The sequence below is a fragment of the Amphiura filiformis genome, chromosome 8 (assembly GCF_039555335.1).
Source record: "Amphiura filiformis chromosome 8, Afil_fr2py, whole genome shotgun sequence".
Taxonomy (NCBI): domain Eukaryota; kingdom Metazoa; phylum Echinodermata; class Ophiuroidea; order Amphilepidida; family Amphiuridae; genus Amphiura; species Amphiura filiformis.
In genome coordinates this window covers 11,959,994-11,985,777 of record NC_092635.1, presented here as the reverse complement: position 1 = coordinate 11,985,777, position 25,784 = coordinate 11,959,994, and the positions used below count along the sequence as shown (strand labels likewise).

The following is a 25,784-nucleotide window of genomic DNA, read 5'->3' as shown; positions in this document are numbered from 1 at the left end:
GAGATCTCGCTGTACGTGGCTGTAGTCCACATCCAAGCACCTTCGTCAATCTTCATCGACGGCGAAGACATCGCTCCTTTTGTAACGATACGGAAAGGCAGTAGTCGTCTTACCAAGATTTATTTACTTTTAAGAAGATCAACTGATTTCAGTAAGTATAATTTTGATGATGTTTTGTACAGAATCTGCACCAATGGCAAGGATTTTAGTGTTTATCGCCGGTCGTATGGGTTTATGATAGCGCAGTGCACACAGCGCTATCAAAGCGGTATACATTGTACATGTATGATGGACTGATCGATGATCTGGCAAAACTACAAGCCGCGGCCGCGTGATTACGACCACCACATAATAACGAAAATGTGCTTCGTTGTTTCATAAAAGAAGATTATGGCATTGTTAATAATAACAGGATAATTTATTTTGCCGTAATTGATTTGCATTGGTATTGGAACCTTTTTATGATTTGGGCTCTTTTGTTATTGTACTCACGGTTATTTTGATAAAAACATGTACATGGGAGCGGAGTTTGTAGAGGGCAGTAGTACAGCAGTTCGTATGCGGGTCTTTCCCGATAATAGCATTGCAACATGTAGCTGGTGTCGAGGACCGAGAAGATCGACATGTGTCCCGCCGGGGTGTCCCGTCCCGAAAATTGTTTCGAACTTCAAAGCGACGAAATGAAATGAAACATCGTAATTTTCGCAATAGAATTTATCATAATTTCCAGGGTCTGAAAATTTCGATCATTCTTCTGCATAGATATTAGATTTATAGGAGGTTGACATGGGGGGGTGGGGGTGGGGGGTGTATGTGATTAGAAAAAATTGTTTGAAGTATAGTGAATCCGGCACTTTTTGGCAACAGAATAGGATTTATACGGTACGCGCGCCAATTTTTGCCAATTTAAAGCTAAACTGATAAAATATAGTGCAAAAGTGGAATAAATTTGCATGTAGCTAGCATAAAACAATTTTGCCTTTGGGGCTAATAGTAAATGCCCAAATGAATTAATTTGTTTAAGGGATCTAAAATGAGCGTTTATTGTGTTTCGACAGTATTTTTTGTGCGACATGAGAGCACCTCAGACCTATCGAATTTCATTTTGAATACGAAGCATGTCTTTCTGATATCAAATAATTTTCATTTTTTGAAATTCACGATTTAATACAAATTTTATGACAAATTATTAAAATTGATATTTTTCAAATTTTTGATATATAACAGTCCTCGGTAAATTATATAAATCTAATGATATATTCTTAAAGTGTATGTAGCAGGGAGAAATGCCGACGGTCAATTGAAAATTTTGACCTTTCATATTGAAGATATATGGATTTTTTTCCCAAAAAGACCTAATTTTTTTTGGTGTTTTAGGGGAAAAAATCCATATAGGAAAGGTCAAAATTTTCAATTGATCGTCGGCTTTTCATCCCACCTACATACATACATTAAGTATAAATCATCAGATTTATAAAGTTTACTTCAAGTACTGTTAAATATCAAAAATATCAATTTGTAATGATTTGCCATAAAATGTGTATTAAATTGCGAATTTCAAAAAATCAAAATTATTTGATATCAGAATGACTTTCTTCGTATTCAGAATGCAATTCGATATGTCTGATGTGCTCTAATGTCCCAAAATAAATACTGTCCAAACGTTCATACCCCAGCCCTTAAAAACCCACATATAGCCATAGGCCTACAGGTGTCAACATTGGGGATGATTAGGGGCTGTGCACAATAATTATCAGCACTTCCCCCACCCCGGGGTGAAATTTCGAACGGCTCGCCATAAATTGCTTGCCCCCCCACCCTCTGGGCCTGCCAAGAATCGCTTGCCACCCCCCCTCTCGGCCCACCAAAAATTCTTTGCCCCTCCCTTACACATGCCAAATTTTTGGGATCCAAATTTGCAAACCTTAAATGGTCTATATATGTTGCGAGCGTAGCGAGCAGGAAAATTTGCATAGCGTTTCGTACTGTTTTCCTAAGCCTTTTTAGAGCGTTTTATTTAAAAGGCACCCATGAATGTGTGCCAAAATCACTTGCCCCCCCTCTCAGCAGCTGGCCAAAAATTGCTTGCCCCCCCCCTTTCGGCCCACCAAAAATTTCTTTCCCCCCCTCAATTTTACCCTCCCCCTGGCTCATAATTATTGCACAGCCCCTTATATGGACCATCCCCCCCTCGCCAAATATTGGGGTGATTTATACCCCATCCCCGGGATCTACGCCTATGGGAGGTAGTAAAAAATATTTGAACACATGTACATAAATACACACCCACACACACACCCCCACACCCGCGGCAGCACCACAATTTTTTTCGTGGGGGCAAAGTGAATTTCAGGGGCTAGGGGAAAAATCGACCAATTTTGTGGAAAACCCGTATTTAAAACCTTAAATTGTACTATAGTGCGAGCTGCGAGCGCAGCGAGTAGGAAATTTTGCATATATTTGAATGCAGGGGTAGTGCAAGATCAAAACACTCCAGAGTCCGCAGGGACCTTTGAACTTGCAGAAAATTAAAAACTAGGGGGTCCGTAGCACAGTTTGGTGAGTCAGAATTGCCCAAATGCAGCATAAATTATAGTATGTCTACGGTAGCGCTAGATTGAAAAACTAGGGGTCTACAGGAAACAGTAATTGGATTACTTGCCCCAATAATATACATAAATGTTGTTACCAGTGTGTTATTATTTTTTGAGAAAAATGCGAAAATAGTCACAAATTTACCACAGGGTGTAGTACCCCCTTAACATGGTCTAGTGATTGTATATGGTGGCCTGATGTGCTGGATAGTTTTGTGTCATGTTATTTGCATAATGCATATATAAAAAAATGAATATTAATGAGCTTAATTAACATATTGCATATGGGCAATTCCATGTTAAAATGACATTTTTTCAAAAATATGAACTTTGCAATTGGCAATGATTGATGATATATTTTGATTATATACACCCTTTAAAGTTAACAAAAAAGAAATTTTCAAATGAATATCAGCTGCAGTATTTTTTTGCCATTGAGTTGAAGGATTTAATGTATTTTCCTACATTTTGTTAATAGCAGATAGTCAAAAGTAATTAATTTTTTTTCTCATTAATATATGGAACAAAAACAATTCTTTTTTGTGATAGTGTTGTTTGATACATAATTTGTCAAAATAAAAAAAAAAATTAGGAAGCTGTGTTGGTAATGGTCAGGATGGCACGGCAAGTTGTATAATGTTTAAAGCATGTAACGCGAGTCACAAAAAGAACAACTTTTTAATGCAGTAAAAAATCTAAAGGGTTATAAATGTTTCATTTCATTTTCCTCCTGGTTTGGGTCGTAACTCATTATTATTTCATAAGGTTTTTGGTTTGCTACAATTGTACCACCAGAGACAGACTATTCAAAATGGTAATACGAGTCACAATGTAACGCGAGTCACGATATTGTAACGCGAGTCACACATATTATACAGAGCTCTATACAGTAGGGCTAGAAAATAATCCATAAATAATCACTAAAACTTCTCCCTCCCACTTTTACCCTCCCCAAGACTCATAATTATTGTACATTTGTACATCACTTAACAAATTGCAGGACTGGAAATCGTTTTTGTCCCCATCTGTGAATTCAAATCTACAATTTGACTTTCCATTATAAACACCCATTATAAACGCCCACTGCCACCATTCCACCCCAGTTTCTCCACCTAACCCCAGAACAGAAGGTCATGTTTAAAGTTGAATTCCACAATATTAATTAAATAGAGCATGTTTAGAGCTTTCAAATTGGGCTGTGTTATCAAATAGTGAGTGTAACAGTCATGTAACGTAACGTGAGTCACACACTAAGTTGGCCATTTTAAAAATACCAAACTCAAATGTACTTAATGTTTGTTTCTGTAGTATAGCTGAAGTAAAAGGTAATTACCTAGTGGTATCAACTTTTGTGTGCAGCTTCTTGTTTGAGGAGAAATATTGAAGAGTAAAAGCTCAATTTGGAAGGGGTAATTTTAATAACAAAAATCACAACCACATTTTTGTCAATAAATGTTACATCGTTACATAGAGTTATTCACAAATTACAAGTTTACGTGATTTGATACATGTAAAGAGAAGATGAATAAATCAAGTCTGAGGAATGTGTTCCACATTGATCAGCGGCAGCCTTTATATTTTGCTACTAGGGGCTCTGCAATAAGCAGACCTCCCCTCTCAGCCTGCCATAAATTGCTTGATCCTCTTCTCAGCCTGCCAAAAAATCCTTACCCCTCTTTGCACATATGGACAATTTTTGGGAACCCATTTTGCAAACCTTAAATGGTCTATATCAGTTTTGCATATACACCAGGCACAAAAAACTCGTCAGTTATAGTCACCCTTGCTGTTCAGCAACTTGATAATTTTGCATTATTCTGAAATATACATTTTGTTAGTTGGATTTTGCTTTCTCGTTTGACATCCTGTTCATGAAAATCGAGCAAGAATTGACCAAGATTTGTGCCTCCAAACCCCAAAATCGAAAGTTGCAATTTTAACGATTCAATTGTGCCTGTTACCCTGTGTGCTTTATAATGATCGGCCCGTGGTGCTTGTGTACAACACAACGATGCATCCCATTGAAAATCGTTGAAATTACAACTTTTAATTTTGGGGTTTGAGAGTTTGGAGGCGCATGTCGTGGTCAATTCTTGTTCAATTTTTACGAACAGGGTGTCAAGTGAGAAAGGAAAGTCCAATTAACAAAATGCATATTTCAGAATAATCCAAAATGATCAGGTTGTTGAACAGCAAGGATGACTATAACTGACAAGTTTCTTTTTGTGCCTGGTGTATATGAATGTTTCCATACAGTTTTTCAATGCATTGTATGTAATAAATGTATATGAAAATTGTATTCTTATTCAAATTGCCAGTTTTTTTAAATTTCCATCATTAGCCCCCCATTACCACCACACCACCACCCCACCCCAGAGAGGGTCCTTTTTAATGCTGAATTACAGTATTTTTATAGTGCTAAAGTAAAACTGACCACAATGGAAATGAAATTGAGCGTGTTTAAAGCTTTCAAAGTGGGACCATGTAATCAAAATAGTGAGCGTAACGCGAGTCACGTAACGCGAGTCACGCACCAATTTAGCTAAAGTTGGCCATTTTAAAAATACCAATCTCAAATATACTTGGTGTTTGTTTCTGTAATACAGCTGAGATATCAGGTAATTACTTAGTGGTATAAACTTTTGTCTGCAGCTGTTTGTTTGAGGAGAAATATTGAACAAGTAAAAGCCTAATTTTGAAGGTGTAATTTTTAACGCTGAGTCACAATCACATTTTTTGCTATATAAATGTTTCTTCTAGTTATTTACAAAATTAAAGTTTATGTGATTTGTTACATTGGGTCAGTAAGTACATGTGGAGAGAAGATGAATAAACCAACTCCTTGTTCAATTGTATTTATATGACATTGAATGTGCTGATTTTATCAAAAATGTAACGCGAGTAACATGGAATTGCCCATATTATTTGTATACAAACCTTTGTTGTTTACACACCTTTGTGTGGGGCCACCTTAATTACGAACCGCGTAATTCTAGTTAGAAAGTAGTGTACAAAATATCACAAATTCAATCATAAAATAACTTGGAATACAATAGTGATGAATGATGAATCACACAATTAAATAGAATGTAAAGATTTTAAAAAAATGAAATGATATAATAAAACCGCACATTTTCGTCATAAAATAATAGAATATATACAAGAATTATACTTATGAAAGTGAGGAAACAAAACATCACAAAATATTTAAAATACCATAAATGTTCGCCTGGGGGGGCTGTCATTTTCTTCGGAAGGCGGTTGGTCATGAAAATACTGGGGGTCATAGAATTTTTAGACAAAAAATAGGGGGGTTGTAATTTTTTAACACCAAAATTAGGGGAGTTATAGAATTATTAATGGCTGGTGAACCAACATTTTCGCGCACTGCACGCGCATTCTTTTAACTTAACGATCAAAATGAACGCACAATCTTCTTTACACTTACATTACAATCAAAATTTTAACACGCTACCCATACTTTCTTTGCATTAAAAGTTTTTTGCGACCTTCACTTCACGCCTTAGTTCCTCCGATGAATAATTTGTTGTCAGTCTGTGTAGGCGGAAGGGGGTGTCATAAAAATTTTTGACCCGAGATAGAGGGGGTCGTAAAAAAATTGATCCCGCGATGGGGGGGGGCCATAAAAAATTTACTCCGGTCACCGACATATTCATGACCCACCCCTTCCGAGAAAATGACATCCCCTAATGGCACTATGTGCTCCCTTGACATAAGTGTAATTTTAGGCACAACCTAATAGTGGCCTCCCGTAAAATTCCCACCAGCAAATAAGGGCACGGAACCTTAATTCTTGCTGGGATTTCAGAGGAGGGAGCTATCTATTTGTACATGAAATTTACCCCAAGGCAAAGGAGTCCAGGTGCGCCATTAGGCGAACGTTTACGGTAATAGTACTAGATACATTAAAAAAATTGAAATTGATGAACTGAAACACAAAATATTCAGTGGTGTAGCTTGGATCATCATATGAGGGGGGGCACCGGGTTTTCCTATGGGATTTTCTCAATTTTGCAATCGATTGGGGGGGGGGGGGGCACATGCCCCTGTGACGCTACACCACTGAAAATGTATACAAAATAAGCCATGGATTTTCGGGCGGGCTCGCGGATACCCACCCAAGATTACATTACTCGGGCAGAAAATACCCTGCCCGGGTGCCCGAAATTTTGTAGTGTCCCTGGACCTAGACCTAAATGCTAGGGGGTCATTCCATATGAAATCAAGGAGACGTCCCACCTGACCCCTTCAGATTTGCTTTATATTGTAGTCATATGTTGTACCTGTAAAAATATTTAAAACCTGCAAATTTGAGGTCTGTAGCTCTTATGGATTTTCTGTGGCAGCCATTTAAAGTTGGAGTAGGGGGTCTAAATTTGGACCCAAAAGTTGCCCTTTAAATAAATTTCATCTTTGGGAGTCTGTGCCTTCTTTATAAAAAAGAAAGAGAGGTCTGAAACTTTGTATACACACTAACTGCATGCCCAATTTGTCAAAAAATAAAAAATAAAAAATTCTGTAATTATGCGTTGTGTCACGGGGTCATTAAATATGCAAGAAAAATGTAATATTTTGTAAACTGGCAAGTTTAGCCCCCCTAAATTCACACTGTTTGTCAGATTAATTATTTTTTGTTATCACTGATGCTATGTATAGGATAAATACAATGCATATCCAAAAAATTGAGGTCACAACTCATTTACATTTCGAACAGCGCCCTCACGAAGATGAAATTTATTGCAAATTCAACATTTTCAGGGGGCCCAAAGTCGATGTGGTCCACCTTCAAAATTTATAAAACATCACTTTTATATAACTACTAGTCTTAAATTACAACTTTGGTAAGTCCCAGTAATTGTATAGGTTTACTTCATATAAAATGACAAGCCCAAAGTTGACCATTTTCTTATGATTGCATGTAGTGCAAATGTGCAATTCGGAAGGCTTGAAAGTCAAATTATTCTATATTGAAAATAAAATGGAAATAAAAGTAAATAGCGCCAATATTGGCCACAATATTAAAAAAATAAATGACTAGATGAGTAGTTATTGGTCCTATTTACTTTTATTTCCATTTCATTTTCAATATATACAGATTTTCTACGGTAGCCATTTCAGGGGGCCCAATAGCCCTAGAACTCTGGCCATAGTATCCGTTTTTACTTCCACTAGGGCCAGAGGCACTTACATTGAAAAAATTGTTGGAGATGCTTGGGACGATCCAGTACAAAAAATCAATGCTTGATCGAACCAATACAAATGTGTGTCAGGTCACTAATTAACATGATAAAACCCACTTGAGAACACACAATCGCCAGTCATTTCTAAAGACGCATTTATACTCAATCGCTTTTGCAGAAATCTGAATCGCACGCATGATCAGTGTAGTAAATCGCCGTCGTATTTGGCTGCTGAGCATGCGCATGAATCGCTGTTTTTCAAAAGCGACACGTAGGCCTATATTGACACCCTCTGTCATGCTGTCGGTCAAGGATTCAGTCTGATGATGAGCAACCCATGGGTGTAAACACAGCTTTACACAATGACTAATTTACATAGGCACAAAAGACCGTGTTCATGTACCGTTACTCAGCCAAACATGGCAGAGTAGGTCCCGGATGACGGTACATGTTCCTATCTCCTCAACGTTATACCTTTCCAACAAGGAAAGAGATACGAAAAGCGAACGTCTAGGGCCCAAAGTCGATGTGGTCAACCTACAAAATTTATAAAACATCACTTTTATATGACTACTAGTCTTAAATTACAACTTTCCTCAAACCCAATAATTTTATAGATTGACTTCATATAAAAAGACAAGCCCAAAGTTGACCATTTTCTTATGATTGCATGTACTGCAAATGTGCCGAATTCGGAAGGTTTAAAAGTCAAAATGGCAACAATATTGAAAATAAATGACTAGATGCATAGTTATTGGCCCTATTTACTTTTATTTCCATTTTATTTTCAATATTGGGGCCAATTTGACTTTCAAGCCTTCCGAATTGCACATTTGCACTACATGCAATCATAAGAAAATGGTCAACTTTGGGCTTGTCATTTTATATGAAGTCAACCTGTACAATTACTGGGACTTTGCAAAGTTGTAATTTAAGACTAGTAGTTATATAAAAGTGATGTTTTATAAATTTTGAAAGTGGACCACATCGACTTTGGGCCCCCTGAAAATGTTGAATTTACAATAAATGTCATCTTCGTGAGGGCGCTGTTCGAAATGTAAATGAGTTGTGACCTCAATTTTTTGGATATGCATTGTATTTATCCTATATATAGCATCAGTGATAACAAAAATAATTAATCTGACAAAAATGTAAATTTAGGGGGCTAAACTTGCCAGTTTACAAAACATTACATTTTTTCTTGCATATTTAATGACCCCGTGACACAACGCTAAATTACAGAATTTTTTGTTTTTTATTTTTTGACAAATTGGGCATGCAGTTAGTGTGTATACAAAGTTTCAGACCTCTCTTTTCTTTTTATAAAGAAGGCACAGACTCCCAAAGATGAAATTTATTTAAAGGCCAACTTTTGGGTCCAAATTTAGACCCCCCTACTCCAACTTTAAATGGCTGCCACCGAAAATCCGTAAGAGCTACAAGCCTCAAATTTGCAGGTTTTAAATATTTTACAGGTACAACATACGACTAAAATATAAAGCAAATCTGAAGGGGTCATGTGGGGCGACTCCTTGATTTCATATGGAGTAACCCTAGGATCATTCATGGTCACACCACTCTTCGCCATACATACATTCTCCCAGCCACATTTCCCTAACATAATATGAAATTTAAAAAAGAAGGAAATTTAATTTATAGGCAGAGGCGGGGCTCGAACCCACGCTGCATTGCGCCGCTATCACGTATTATAATGACCAGCGCCTTAGACCGCTCGACCACGAAGGACTTGATAGTGTCATCATGAAAATTTAAACATATAATATTAATAAATCGCAACTTCATTATACTACATCATATTTTGGAATTTTATCTGCTTAAAACATTAATGTGTATTATAATAAAGCTACCATTATTTATATTGTTGAATTCTCAAGCGCATAGAGACAATTAATACGAGGGCTATATATACATACATACACAATACATAAAATCGATTTTGATATCGCCACGTGCTCTGCTGTGCATGTGGTTTCCCATGATGGCGGAAGTTGTATTACTGAAGTGCATCCGAACTCCATTTTGAAGCAAATGTTTTTGACAAGGCATTGGATTGTTCCAGTTTGCATCCTAAATCCACATTAGACCCCTAATTTTATTTACGAAATCAAAAGATTAGATTATCATAACAACAAAACGGTAATCTTTTGTCGGGTCTAATGTGAAAATTACATGAAATAATTACAGTTTTTACAGAATTAATTTTCACTTAATTCCAAAAAAAAAATGGCGTATATAAGATTGAAATAAATTCTCTACCTTCTATACTAGATCAATTGTGACGCAAGTTGTTATCAAAAATTTTTGTGATAGATGTACAGTTAATATTCATATATTCCATTACCTATCTGATGGTACAGTTTTTACACAGAAAATATTTATTTGAAAAACCTGCCACTCGGCTTTTTCCGGAAAGGTCACAGGGTCGCCGTGACCTGTGCAATAATTACAATTAAAATTTTTCTTATTCTAACAGCAAGCGTTTCTAAAATGCACCTTAGGCGAAATGTGGTGTAATTCATGGTTGACCTAAAAAAAAAAAAAATTGCACGATGTTTTATGTTTTTATTGAAAATTGATAATTTGTATTCATGTCATAGGCCTACTCTGATATCAAAATGCATTCAAATTCCAATTTTTCACCAAACTAAAGCAAATGGTGTGCCTCTTGATATTTCAGTGCTTTAATATTAAGAACCAGTCTCCCTAATTATGTACATAAATAAGGGGGGTTGTGATACAAAAAAACATAGAATTTTCTCTAAAAAATAATGAAGATCGATAAGAGATCCCAAGCTAATTTTTTGAGTAGTTGCAGAGAATTACCTCTTTGATGAAATGCTAAATTCGGAGAGTCGGGTGACGTTGGCGCGCACTAATACAGGTATGTAAAAATGTAAAAAATAGGAAATTTTGACCTTTGACCTCTGATAACTATGTGCGCCATCGAAATTCCAAAACTTTTTGCTGAAAAATGAAACTTACCATTGAGGTCTTTAATTTCAAACTTGTTCGGACTTGGGATCTTGATGGCGCAGCCTGTTATGCTTTGAAGTTTGCATCAAGATCCCAAATTTTTTTCTTGGTTTTTGTAATACATGTATAACCATTTGGTACTTGCAAAATGCAAAAAAATGCAAAATGCAGGTTGGGATAATGATGGCGCACAATATTATGCACCTCCAAAGTTTACTATTTGCAAGTAAGGCTCAGAGGGTGAAATTTCAAGAATTTTTTTAAGCTGAATGAGGGCGCTGTGCACGCTCAAATTGTACATGTGCATTGTTGGTGTTAATATGTACCAAAATAATTTTTTAGAGAGAATTCTATTTTTTTTGTATTGCAAATCCGTACATAATTAGGGAGACTGGCTCTTAATTTGTATAGTAACTTTAAATGAAAATTGAACATTTTTTAGAATCCAAGGGTGAAAAGAAAGGGTAAGAAAACATAAAACTAGACACCAAAATCATTAAATTGGACACTCTTAAGGTGGTGCTGATAAGTTTTGTGACTAATTTTGCATTTTTCGCAAAGAATAACTACACACTGGTAATTAAAACTGAAATTACAGTGTAGTAACTAAATTCCTTGCCCCTATAATATACATAACTTTTGTTACCAGTGTGTTAATATTTTTTGAGAAAAATGCAAAAATAGTCACACATTTATCAAGGGGTGTAGTACCACCTTAACCATATTAGTAAAATTGCACTCAGCCAAAAGTGTGTTGACCTTTGTCACATTTCTGTCCAAAGGTCGCATTTAGGGAATTTTTGGATTCCTTTAAATGACCAGAGGAATAATTTAAAGAATTTAAATTTATAATTTTGAATGTCCTTTTGGTATCAAATAACTTCGACTTTTTGAAATTCACAATTTATACAGTGTACTGCAGGGTACTGGTAATACACATTTTATGGAAAATTATTAAAAACTGATATTGTTGATATTAACAGTCCTCGGCTTTATAAATTTAACATGTAGATGTAGGCCTACTTGAAGTGTGTGTAGCTGGGAGGGAAAGCCGTCCATCATTTGAAAATTTGAATTGAAGATACACCCCCTAAAGTTTCAAAATATAGTATTCAATATCCTTACTTATTGGTGCTTAAAAACAAACACGTTTTTAATTGCCACTATTAAAAAGTGATGAACTATCATATATTGATTCTATTATTTGTTAATTGCGTTCGGAAATTTGTGCTGTTTCATTTCATCACTTGGATTCATTTTCATTTTTGAAAGTCGTATATATTTTGTGTAATGAAATTGGTGATGTTTCATTTCATGAGTATTTGATTCAAGAACATGACCTCTTGACCAGAACTAAACACAGTCCTAAATGATAACTTGATAAGAGCCTTCTTTATCTTAACTCTATCGAATTTTAATTGTGATGTTTAAAGTATGGTTTTCAGATTCACTGAAATGTTAATTTTCAGGGAAAATTTTGAATTGTCATATTAGGCCTATATTTTCCCCATATGTTTATTACGAAAATTCCCAGCTATACACTTTTATTAAGGCCATGTGTTTTGAATTCGCCACCCATAGCATATGGTCATTTTCACGGTAAAGGGTGTAACTTTGGATTTTTAACATTTTGATCCGTAGTGTTCTAATAAAGCCACAAAATTCCATGATTTTTGGCCACATAAGTCATCTAGTTAGCAGCTACCTTGGGTAGCATAATCATCTTCGGGAGTTACTGCGTTCAGTTTTAGCAGGCTTAAATGTACCTAATATTGCCATTTTGAAAAACTATAAAAAACAGTAACATTTTTGTAAAACCCTGTGTTTTCTTCAGTTAGTTCATGGATAATTTTTCTTATCCTGAAAGTACGGTCATATGTTCAGTAAACACTGCCACATTAGATTTAATTGTGAACAGCCCTGTATTTTTGAGAACCGGACTTAGAGATTTGTCGATTCGGAGGCTTCATTTTCCGTTAACAATTGTTAACAAACTTTGTGGGTATAGCTTTGGTTCATAATTCTTGGTTATTTCTTCACTTCTTCTTGATTCATAACAGTTGATATCTTAACTTGAAATGGGTAACAAAAATTAGTCGATTTGCAAGCTTTTAAAATTTTTATAAAATCTTGACTTCAAAGAGCCATTTTTCCGTTAACTTTTTGAAGCCTCGAAACAAACTGTTCAGCAAGCTTGGGCAAATATAAATAAAAGAGCTCATCCAATCTATTTATCAAAATGTAGCAAAGTAGATCCTCAAGTCACTTGTTTTTAAATCATGGAGATATATATCACCGTTTGAAAATGGGACCCAATACAAACTTTCCGTTAACAATTGAAGCCTCCGAAACAAATGAAGCCTCCGAAACAACAGTTAGCTTAATTATCATCTATGCATATCTAAATTGGTGTGTTCCATATTGATATCTGCATTGTAATTGTTACATGATATGTGCAGAATGTCATAAATTTAAAAAAAATTTGATATTATGGTTAATGTTTGAAAAATATACTGATACCCAAGAAAGTCCGTTTCGGAGGCTTCACATGCAAATAACACCATACTTAACAAATGGGTGAAAAAATTACCATGTTATAAATCTACAATATCTGCCGATAGAATCATTGATTCAATACACACAAGAAAATAACAGCTTAGATGATCCCAACAGTGCTGTTTTCAAAAAAACTACTTCTGCAATGTTTACCCATTGTTAACATGAAGCCTCCGAAACAAAAAAAAATGACTTGCTGTGATAATTTAAGTTATGTCACAACTGAAATTCAATACTTAGAAGCAATGCATGAAAATTGGTAATTGTGATATTTTTACCTATTTTTTCATGTCAACTTGTAGTAGTTAGCCAAATATTTTACTTTTATCTCACCTGTGTTGTTAACTGAAGCCTCGAAACACAGATCGCTTGAATTGCCAATTCTAGAAAATAACTCCAATTTCTGTGAAACTTGGCTGGGAGGTTCCTTTCATCAAGTAGTATTTGTACATGAAGTTAGACATTCAAATTATTTTAGGAACCCAATTAAAACTTAAAAATATGTTTAAGGTTGGGAAATTTCCATTGCAAATGACCCTTGATGTTAAAAATTTTCAAAATTGCAATTACAAACATAGCAAAACATGGTATAAAATTTAACTTATATCTGTTGACTTACTTTGGAATGAGATTTCACATGTATTCCAGCTTTCATGTCATAATTTTCTGAGCTTATGTAAAATACATTTTTCTTAGATTTTAACCAAAATGTTATGGAAATGTCAAATTTTTTATCAGAAGTCAAAAGGTTTAAGCCTTGAAACATTATTTTACTGGAATTTACGTTGCTTCTATGCATGATTACAGTAAACAGAAACATATTTAAGTGGTTTGAAATTTTGACCGTAAAAATCAAAAGTTACACCCTTTACTGTGAAAATGACCATATATGAATTTTTACACCATCAAATTAAAATATCTCCACAATTATCAACCCTAAACTAGCAAAAGTATACATTTTTGGAAAGCTGAAGGCACAAGGAATATTTCAACTCATTATATAATACAGGGTGACCTTGAAATTATACAGGGTGGAATAAAAAAATTCCGGTTTAGGGTTACTTAATGCATTGCTTATTACCCTTACCAAAGTGAACAGCTAATTAAGCCTTCACTAGGCTGTTACTCAGCAGTTGTAAGTTTGAACAGCCAGTAGCTTAGCTGCTACATGCTTGGAACAGCTATAATTCAGCCACATTTTTGAACAGCTATAATTATAGCCGTCACATTTTTGAACAGCTATAATTTAGCCTTCACATTTTTGAACAGCTAGTTTAGCTATAGCTGTTCGATTTTTGAACTTGGATTATAGCTGTTAGCCAGTTATAGCCTTCACTTCCTCAGTGGTTGACCCAATAAAAGATGGGAATATATTTCTAACTGCCATTTTGAACTGGTGTGGATGAATGCAGATGGAATCTTAATCCTTTGGATATGTTTCCAGCTTTATTTATAGGCCTTGTTTTTCACTTTTTACATGAGATGCATGTTATGTGGACAATATCATATGTAATACATGTAGTTATCTTTGTGTGCAATAATATATGCCGCTTCATGGATAATGTAAGTATAGTTAAGCTTAAATTTTGCAGGCTGCTATAAAGTGAAGGCTATAATCATCGAACAGCTAGTGAAGGCTATTATTGAACAGCCAGTGAAGGCTATTATTGAACAGCTAGTGAAGGCTGTCACTAGCTGTACCTAATTTACCTAATTCATCATTTTGCAGGCTTAGTACATGCTAAGTGAAGGCTATAATCATCGAACAGCTAGTGAAGGCTATTATTGAACAGCTAGTGAAGGCTATTATTGAACAGCTAGTGAAGGCTGTCACTAGCTGTACCTAATTTACATAATTCATCATTTTGAAGGCTTAGTACATGCCAAGTAACAGCTACTATCTGAAGGCTAAATTACGTGTTCAGTGAAGGCTTTCAAACAGAAGGCCTTCATTTATGGTAAGGGTACTAACTTGCAGTAATAAACTGAAAGTAAACATCGAGAGGATAGGGGTAGCCTACAGAGAAAAAAAATCAGTTGTTTGGTAATCTCGGAATACAGGGTGTCCCAAAGTGAAAGTATGTTTGAATTTTTTTACAATTCATCATATTTTGAACTGAAACATTTTACCCGGCCCTAACCCATACAGAAAAGGTAAGTCAATATTTAGATTCCTCATCAAATTTCCTATCAGTAGTGATAGGCTGTATAAGGGTGTAGTTGCAAACAGCTTAGGGTACCAGCTTATTTGATGCAGCTTGTTGTTCTGAGTAATTTGACACCAATTTCATTGAAATCAGCCAAAAATTGAGACAGTGCCGGCCAAATAATGACACACAAGGGGGGGGGGGCTGATGTGTCCCTTATTTTCTAGTTTTAAGGGAATTTTATCACATTAAGGGCTGGGGTATGAACGTTCGGACAGTATTTATTTAGGGACATTAGAGCACATCAGACATATCAATTGCATTCTGAATCGAAGAATGTCATTCTGATATCAAATAATTTTGATTTTTGAAATTGCAATTTAATACACATTTTATGGCAAATCATTAAAATTGATATTTGTGATATTTAACAGTACTTGAAGTAAACTGTATAAATCTGATGATTTATACTTAAAGTGTATGAAGGTGGGATGAAAAGCCGACGATCAATTGAAAATTTTGACCTTTTGTATTGAAGATATGGATTTTTTTCCCAAAACACCAAAAAAAATTAGGTCTTTTGGCAAAAAAATCCATATCTTCAATATGAAAGGTCAAAATTTTCAATTGACCGTCGGCTTTTCCTCCCTGCTACATATACTTTAAGAATATATCATTAGATTTATATAATTTACTTCGAGGACTGTTATATATATATCAAAATTTGAAAAATATCAAATTTTTATAATTTGTCATAAAATTTGTATTATATTGTGATTTTCAAAAATGTAAATTATTTGATATCAGAAAGACATGCTTCGTATTCAGAATGCAATTCGATAGGTCTCAGGTGCTCTCATGTCCCACAAAAAATACTGTCGAAACGCAATAAACGCTCATTTTAGATCCCTTAAGGATTATGTAATACATTTTTGGTATCTACTTACATAGTTTTAGGTCCAGGAAGGTCATTTATGCACTTTGTGTCAAATGAAATCTTTTAGAGTCCTTAAAAATTAATGGTTTTGGGTAAAATTAGGCCGTGAGGGCGCTTTACCTTTTAGCGACCCATTTCGCAACCATTTTTGATTTTTAAGTTAATCATACTCGAGATAATCATCAATCATCCATATTCTGAAATTTTCAGCCATTTATCACATTTGGTGTGGCCGTGGCACTAATTTTTAATACAGGGTAACCTGCCCATAGCAATATACAGGGGTCAACGAACTTTGTATCATATGTAAGTCAATGGAAGCGTCTCTACACATATTCAAATGGGTACCACGCACAAGTGAAATAAGGTTGAGCTAGTTCAAATTTGGAGAGAAGATGTTATTTATCAGTAACTTTGATTTGATAATAAGAAATGATAAAATTTTAGTAGGGGGGATACGTAACAGCTATTAGGCTGAACAGCGCCCTCACATCCTAAATTGGCTCTTAAACGTGCATCAAAACATACGATTTGTGTAAAATTGCATAAATGTATCCAGGGACCCAAAATCATGTAAATAATCATTAGAATCCAACAAACAGCAAAGAAATTGCCCATCATTGTCAAAATAGTGAAAAATAGGGGGGTCCCAAGAAGTCCCCCTTATGGGTAGTTTTTTGGCCCGCACTGTCTCATTTTTTCAACCGATTTTTTTAAAAGGTGTCAAAATGCTCAGGAGGATTAGCTGCTTCAATTCAGCTGGTACCCTAAGCTTTTTGAAACATCACCCTTTTTTTGGGGCTGTACAGCCTATCACTACTATCAGAAAATGTATACTTTGACTATGATAGGGCAAGTAATAAAATTTTTACAGCAACTTAGATTTGGAAGACACCCGCATTACTTACTACAGTGTTTAATATGAAAACGGGTGGTTTTGTACGTAAAAGTTTGAAATTTATAGACTAAATCAATCATAAAGAGTTCAAAATGATTAAAAACAATTAGCAGAATTGTTTAGCTGTAAATTAAGACCAAAACCAAGTTTATAGCCCCTAGTGAATTTTCAAGTTACACACATGAAACGTCACATTCCCATAGTTTGTGTGTACCGCTTCCCCTCCTCTTCCCCCTTCCACCACCCCGACCAGAGTCTTAGCCAGAAATCAGAAACCACCCGTCCAACAGATACCAAAATTTGACCCTCAAATATAAAACAACTTATCTATACCCATGGAAGGGTCACTGGGGTCAAATATGTCCTGATTTGGCCTTTACATGTCACTCTGAATTAGTCTCAAGTTCATATAACCTTAAAATCATCTGTTTTAGAGCTATCACATAGATCTGTAAAATCCATTAGGCAAAATAAAAAAATAAACATGTTTCACGTCCCCTCCCGCTTCCTTTTTTGAGGTTTCCTCAAATATATTTTTATTTTTTGAAATTCAGTTATAACTTTAAAAAAAATATGTGTAGGAAGTTGAAATGCTTTCTATAGCCTTGTTAAGATACAAGAAACACTTTAAGAAGGTTTTGTGATCATTAGAGGGGGTGTAACTCTCAGAACAACAAATAAAAAAGGGCCTCCTCCTTTTTCCAGGCATTATTGTATACGCTAAAACAGCTCTAAGTATGGATATTTACACCAATTTTGCGATAAAAAATAGAAAATAAAAAGCCCCCTCCTCCTCCTTTTTTTTGAAAACCCGGACGTGAAACATGTTTTATTTTTTACTTGGCCTTAAATCCACCTGTCTCAAATTAGAATCGCCCATGGCTGGCTAAGACCTTGACCCTGACTGCTCACAATTCAATCAACCGCAGCTTCGTTAGTTGAGAAGCTATATTCTTCATGTTTACAGATTATTTAGTGGTATCATTTCGCTTTCAAATGAGACCAAAACCATGACATGATCTTTTTGTTTAGCCGAGGTATGAAGAACTGAACATATCATAATTTGAAAATACGTAACACCACTTTTGGGTTGCGAGTTCAAAACGCATGGCCTTAAGTAAATATTATTAGATTTAACAAACAAACAAACAAACAAACAAACAATTAGATTTATAAAGTTTGCTTTGAGGACTGTGATGAAATTTTTAATAATTTGCCATTATCAAATTTGTATTATCGCAAATTTAGGTATGAGGGGTGTATTTTCAACACAAAATTTTCAAATGATCATCAGCTTTTAAAGTTTTCCTCCCAGCTACATACACTTTTAAAAGTAAACCAAGTACATCAGTAGATTTATCATTTTACTTTGAGGACTGTAACCAGTGGCGTAGATTTCTTTTTGACATTGGGGGGGATGGAGTTGGAAAAAAATTCTTCAAGTATAGTCAATCCAGCACCTTTTTACGACAGAATAAGTTTTTGGTACAAAATTTTTTACTATTTTGAATCTAAACTGATGAAATATGGTGTAAAAGTGGAATAGAAGTGTGCGAAAATTTGCACTTTTGGGGCTAAAATGGGCAACTATGGGGTTAATTTTGTCAGAAACCCATTATCAGGCGTCAACATTGAGGGGATGATTGTATGGACCATCCCCCTCTGGCAAAATATTGGTGGGGGGGATAAATCCCCCATCCCCCCGGGATCTACGCCTATGACTGTAACTGTTAAATATATGAAAAATGAAAAAAAGATCAATTTTTGATGATTTGCTATAAAATGTGTTTTATATCGTAATACCGTAACCACTCGGGTATAAGCCCACCACCCTAGATGGCAGATTTCACATCAAAAAAGGGTGGGCTTATAACGGGGGAGGGGCTAGTACTTGAATTTAGAAATAAGAAAAGTCAATTTCTATCTTATGTCTATTTCTTAAAATTGTAAGTGTAATGTTAATTATTAACTGATATTTTTCTATATTGTTCTTAAATATGAGAGCAAAGCATTGATTTGATTTAAGAACCTTGCCAAAATTTAGTACTGGTCTTATACCCGAGTGCACCCTTGTTCCCAAATGTTTTGAAAAATAGGGGATGGGCTTACAGCCGAAGGTGGGCTTATACCCGGGTGGTTACGGTATATAGCGTAATATAAAAACATCCGCATGCGACTATGTTGTTATTTCCATTAATGACAAACCTTTGCTTTTGCTGCAGATGCCCGACTCTCCAATCATGAGTGACAGGACCAGAGCCAAGTCAGCCAATGCCCGATCATCTGGCCCAGAATGTTTCATGATCTGCGATGATGAGCCTCTATCACAAGCCCAGCTGCAACTATTCAAAGACTTTGAAGCAGTCAAACTCAAACATAAGAAGAACACTGATGAATACTACAAAATTTACTACGATCCGAACAAAACTTATCCTCAAAATGTGACTCTGTCTTCTACCGGTGCTCCTGGACCAGTTGTCCCTGCACCTGCACCCCCTGTTGTTAATGGCATGAATGTTGCTGCAAGACAAGTGTCACCAGTACAAGCTGTAAAGTCAGCACAGCCCATGCCTCGGATCATCAATGTTGCAGGATCCCAACCAGCCAGGCCCAGTGTCCCTAATGGTGTTCCTAATCGCATGTTCACATCCACTCCAATGATCTCGTCAGTTACCTCTCTGAACCCACAAGCACAGCAGCAGATGAACGCTGTGCAGATGCCAGTTAACAGCATTGCTAATGTGCAAGGTGCCATGCCACAAATGATCAATGTCAACGGTCAGCAAATCAGGTTGCTTGTGACGCCTCAAATGCAGTCTCAAATTCAGTCAGGTGCCAGGATTGTATTTTCATCAGGTGGTACAACAGTGAGGAACATGGCACCAGTAATGGCCCGAGCAAACAACACCTCAGGACCTAGAATTATGTACACAACAACAGGACAGCGAGTGATTCAGCCACCTACCCCACAAGCTGTGCAAAGTCAACCAGCAGTTACAGTACAAAGACAGTTACAGCAGCAGAAGCAAGCTACTACCTATCAACCGAGGACGGTTGTTCAATCTCAGGCAGCAAAACGCCCAGCAACTAATACTATAATCTCACCTGCTGCTAAGCGACAGAGGCCAGACTTCAGAGATAGCCAGAAGGAAAATGAACACTATGGGTTCAAGAAAGGCAAAAAGAAGTATGACGATGACACCACTTCTCAGCCGAAGTTTTCATGTCATCACTGCAACAGACGCATTAATTCTAACATCAGGTTCATGCAGCATATTAAAAATCACTTGGAAAAAGAGCGACAGCACACCTTCTCACTGAATGATATGATCAATTGCGAACATTGTTACAAGAGGTTCAGGACCCCTTTTGAACGACAATGCCACATTGAGAAATTCCACATGAAAACTGACCACGTTTGTGGAGTATGCGAGCTTTCCTTTGAAAACAGTAAGGTCCTCGTTCAGCATCTGGAAGAGAAACATCCATCTCTACAAATGCCATACATCTGCAAGATCTGCGAATACAAGACATCCATCTACGATGACATAATCGTTCACTACTCTAAAACTCATCTTGGAAGCAAGTCACTTATGTGCCACTTTTGCCTGCGTATCCTGAAGACTGCTAAAGATTTCTCCAGACATTGTCTCAAGCATCTTACGATTTCCATTCGCAATGGAAGTCACAGATGCAAGTCTTGCAAGCTGATGTTCTTGTCATATAGTGAGCTAAAAGAACATGCCGACAAAGATCACGTCCGATTTGCCAAAAGCAAGAAGGATGGCATCCCACCAAAGAATGCATCCAAGACCATGACCATTCCTTCAGGCAACCAACCTGCAGCAGGTGCTACAGCAAGCACATCAACAGCAACAGCAAGTACTACAGCAGGGTCGACAGCAGGTAGAACATTGACTGTAAGAATGCCAGCCTTCAGCAAGAAATCAGCAACTCCTCAGGCACAATTTACGGAATATGAAAAACTATTCCGCCCATATGATCTGGTCAAACCAAGTGGTCCAGTGTGGTGCTGTGAGTGTGGTGCTAGAGTACTTGATCCCAAAGTCCATTTCAAGAAACACATGCAGTGTACCAAGTGTAAGTTTGTTACATTCTGTGGAGAAACGTACGCCAATCACATGATTGTATTCCATTCGGCGCGAAAACCACCAACCACCCATCCTATCAACAAAGTGGTTCGCAAAAATGGACGTGTGGTGTTGACGTGCAAGCGCTGTAAATTCGTCACCAAAGTCCCTAGCATGATGGCATGGCATGTGGCATCAGCCTGCACTGGTGGCATTTCCTTCATGTCTTTCCAGAGAATGATCTACCCAGCCAAAGAAAAAGAAACAGACAAAGCGCAAGAAGCAGAAGAAATTGTCATCTTAAGTGACGATGAAGCTGAGCCAGTCCAGACCAAGTCCAAAGCACCGGTTAAAAAAGCAACAACGCCTGCATCTGTTGACGGTGCCAGCCAAGCTAGCAGCGATGCCGGTATGTCGGCGAGCAACGAAAACAGCCAAGACAGCAGTAGTGCGCAATCCAACGCATCTAACAACAACTCGCAGTTAAGCTTTGCAGGTTCCCTAACCAATTCTAGTGTTCCAGATGAGGGATCTTGTATCGGTTCTGCATTGGCACAACTTGAAGGCGACTCGCGTATGAATGGTGGCATTGCAGCTGGAAAAAAGACAGTACAAGTAAATGGACGGTAAATATAACACATTTCATGCATGATGGATGAGAGGTAATGACACAATCAGGGTTTCTCTCTATGTCCCAATTTCGTAAAGACCTGTAACCCATGCATACTATTAGCAAACCATGCAAGTAGTCACGGTCTTTATGAAATTAATCATGCGCCACAAGTCAACAAAATTGTGCCTGGTCATAAAGTTTGCGACATCATCCTTCTGAAGCAAGGAGTGATTTAACTTTGACAAAGAAAATACAAATTAGCACTCTTTGACTTCCCATTCTAAAAGTTGTGTGCTTTATCCTAATGCTTTAACCTTTGGATACTGGATAGTTCAAATCGCTTTCATTTGTGATGATCATAATATCAAGTGTTATATCTGGGCCTATATTTGCTGACGTAGTGCACGTTAGAATATAACCATTGCTAGGTCAACTGGCTCACATTTTCTTTGTTACGAACCACTGATCGAAATGATCACAACTCGAAGCATATGGCATATCATAATTCGGAACAGGTGTATGAGCCCAGGCTTGAACCAGTAACCAATGGTTACTGATGTGCACTACGACAGCGAATATGCTCCCTTTTCATATTGATGGGCGGCGGAAGCACGTGAGGGGCACGTCCCCCTAAATTTTTCTATGGGGGCATTCCCCTAAAATTCCAAATGAATGAAAAAAACCAAAAGAACAATAATTACCCCCCAAACACTGTGTTTTGGGTCAAAATATGCAAAAAATTGCAAAATCCCATCAAATTGCAAAAATCTTTATTTTGGGCTAAAATAGCATGTAATTGAACATATTTCTCCCACAAATGTCTCAGTAAAACCAGAACAAAATATGCCACCCCCCTAAATTTTAAGGCTTCCGCCGCCACTGGTTTTAGACCAAAGATTCAGTTGCAAGTTGCAATACATCGGACATTTCCTCGATATCAGATAATTTCTTATTCTGATCATTTATGTTGTTTTGTTTTGTTTTGAATATGTGTAAATCAGTAGGTGTAATGTAGGTCAACCTATAACCGTGGAACTATGTAATGTTATAAAAAAAAACCCATCAGGGTGGGGAGGGGACTTTTACTTAAGTGGCTATAGGTGATCAAGCTCCCGAGCCTGAAAGTGACCCTAGAGTATATACGAGACAATAAACAGGTGAAATGATACCCTTTGATTAAAAGAAACACTATTTGAGACCAGAGTCTTTCTGACAATATGCTTAGCTTAGTCTCTGGTGAAACAAATTTCAAATCGTCCAGGTTTTAACAATTTTGTAAAAATTGGTGCGTTTTGAAAATTTGCAAAATTGATTAAGATAACGCGGTGTGAAAATTGCTTAGCTGGATATTGTTTATTCACTATGTAAGCCTACTACTAGCATCCCTTGCATACAATGTAAATCCAAGTGTTTAGGGTTTCTGTAACACTTTTCAAACACTAACATTACAAGGTATTTAATTTTTCATTTACAAAAATAAACACATGTGCATTTACTTTCTAAACAATATAAAATTAAACATTTTGAAATGTTTAGAATCTAAATACTCTCATGTGTTTGTTCTTTGTGTTTATGTGTTTACTTTGGTGTTTAGGTGTCTGTAACACTTTTCAAACACTGCAAGGTATTTAATTTTTAATTTACAAAAGTAAACACATGTGCATTTACTTTCTAAACAACATAAAATTAAACATTTTGAAATGTTTAGAATCTAAATACTCTCATGTGTTTGTTCTTTGTGTTTATGTGTTTACTTTGGTGTTTAGGTGTCCTATACCTTTACTGTATAAATGAAAAATCAAACACCTTGCAGTGTTTGTTACAGAAACCCTACACACTTGGATTTACAGTGTAGTGAGTCGCAAGTATGATAAGACCTGCATAAATTTTTGTTCATTTTCATGATTCTATCATCCAAGAAAAAAAGCTTTTTCCAAAAATGTCAGTTGATTCCGATTATGCGTTTGCGAGTTATGCCATTATGTGCATTACATAGGCTCCATAGACCACTTTGTTGTAATTTCGTTATGTTTACAGAACATAAACAAGGAGGGTTTCCGATGGTATAAAAAAGTGGAGGATGAGACACTGGATCATGAAATGCCCCTTAAAATTTAGCTTATAATTCATTGTATTTTATGTGTTTGGACATAAGCCTACCGGTAAGTGTTATTGGAAGTTTTTGTCACTAAATTGTTCCGTGGTATGTCAAAGAGAGGCACTTGTGGACACGACCGTGAATGGAAAAACAGCAACAACACCATCCATCCATTTTTTTAGAATATTGAGTGTTTCAGAAACTTCCTCCGCAACTTCAATTTTTTTTACATTTTTAGATGTAAACTTTGATCACTTTTCCACAAAACATGAACTTTAAAGGACGATATCTCATTTTTAAGATACTCCGACTTTGGAATTCCGTAACCAAAAGCAGTGTTGAATTATCTCTTATTTTTAAAATAATTGACCCATCTCGAAAGTACTTCCTCTTGACATACCACGTCACAATTATTTGTGAGCAGAATTTTACCGTTTGTTTTATGACAAGTATCGTATTATGCAAAGTTAGGCCTATATGATATTTATTTGGAGTTATTCAACGCGCCTGATGGAAGTCAGATTGACACGATGTGACAGCTAGTATTGGTATTGGCTTGTCAAGAAAATTGAGTTAATTTTGATCCAAACAGTGTGTTTAGTCAGTGTCTTGTTTGTGTTCTAGTTTTACGTCATGAAAACAGTCTTGACGAAGCAAATGGATAAAATCAAATTCTGGGATTTTTAATCTCAAAGGACATATATTAATTTTGAAAGAAATAACTTGAGGGGCCATCATTTTCTTCGGAGGGGGGGGTAGAGGTCATAGAATTTTTAGACCAAACATATGGTGTTATAATTTTAACACCCAAAATGGGGGGGTGCGGTTATAGAATTATTAAAGGCTGACTCAATTTTCGCGCAGTACTCGCGCACTCTTCAACTTAGCAATTTAAATGTGCGCACAATCTTTCGTTATATAATGCACAATATTTGCGCGCCTTCTTTACACTAATATTTGCGCGCCTTCTTTACACTTACAATCAAAATTAAAACTTTGTCAAAAGTACTTCTAAGTTTTGGTGCGCTCTGCGCCTTTGTTCCGGCAATGAATAATTTGGCCCGAGTACGGTGTGGGGGGGGGTCATAAAAATATTCGACCCCAGATGGGGGGTCGTATAAAAAAATTAGCCCTCAGTGGGGAATTGACTCGATCACCGACATTTAGGATCCCCCTATGCGAAGAAAATGATAGCCCCTTAATTTGAGTAATATTGATGGCATTTATAATCTGTAGGTATGTAATCTTCATAGTATTTATAACATAAGAATAGTTTTGTGTGGATTTCATATGAATGTTTGCAAAGGGCTGTAGAAATCATAAGTGATTGTTTTCAAACTTTTTTCTGATTCTGTGTGTAGGTATACATGTAATGTGTTATGGGTACCCTAAAAAGATGTTTGCTTGACCTCCACTGGCCGAATCTAGAAAGTATGGGGGAAATGTTTATTGTTCAAAAGAATACAGACCCAAATTTCGGAAATTGATTTTTCCCCTTTTTTTCATAAATTTGACATTTTGAATTATTCATATAGGCTTTTCATTAGTTACGTCACATTTTGTAACTATTAAAGCATTTATGAAGTAACTCAGCTAAGTGAAATATCCAAAATCACATATAGGCCAGTAGCGTAGCCAGGGGGGGGGGGCAGAGT

General features: G+C 36.3%; 1 protein-coding gene across 1 annotated transcript; it reads left to right on the top strand.

Moving 5' to 3' along the window:
* Positions 1 to 25,784, top strand: LOC140158623 (uncharacterized). Its single transcript, XM_072181784.1, has 2 exons — positions 1 to 151; positions 19,550 to 25,784. Exon 2 carries the CDS (start codon positions 19,550 to 19,552, stop codon positions 22,046 to 22,048), a length of 2,499 nt encoding a protein of 832 aa, XP_072037885.1. The 5' UTR covers positions 1 to 151; the 3' UTR covers positions 22,049 to 25,784.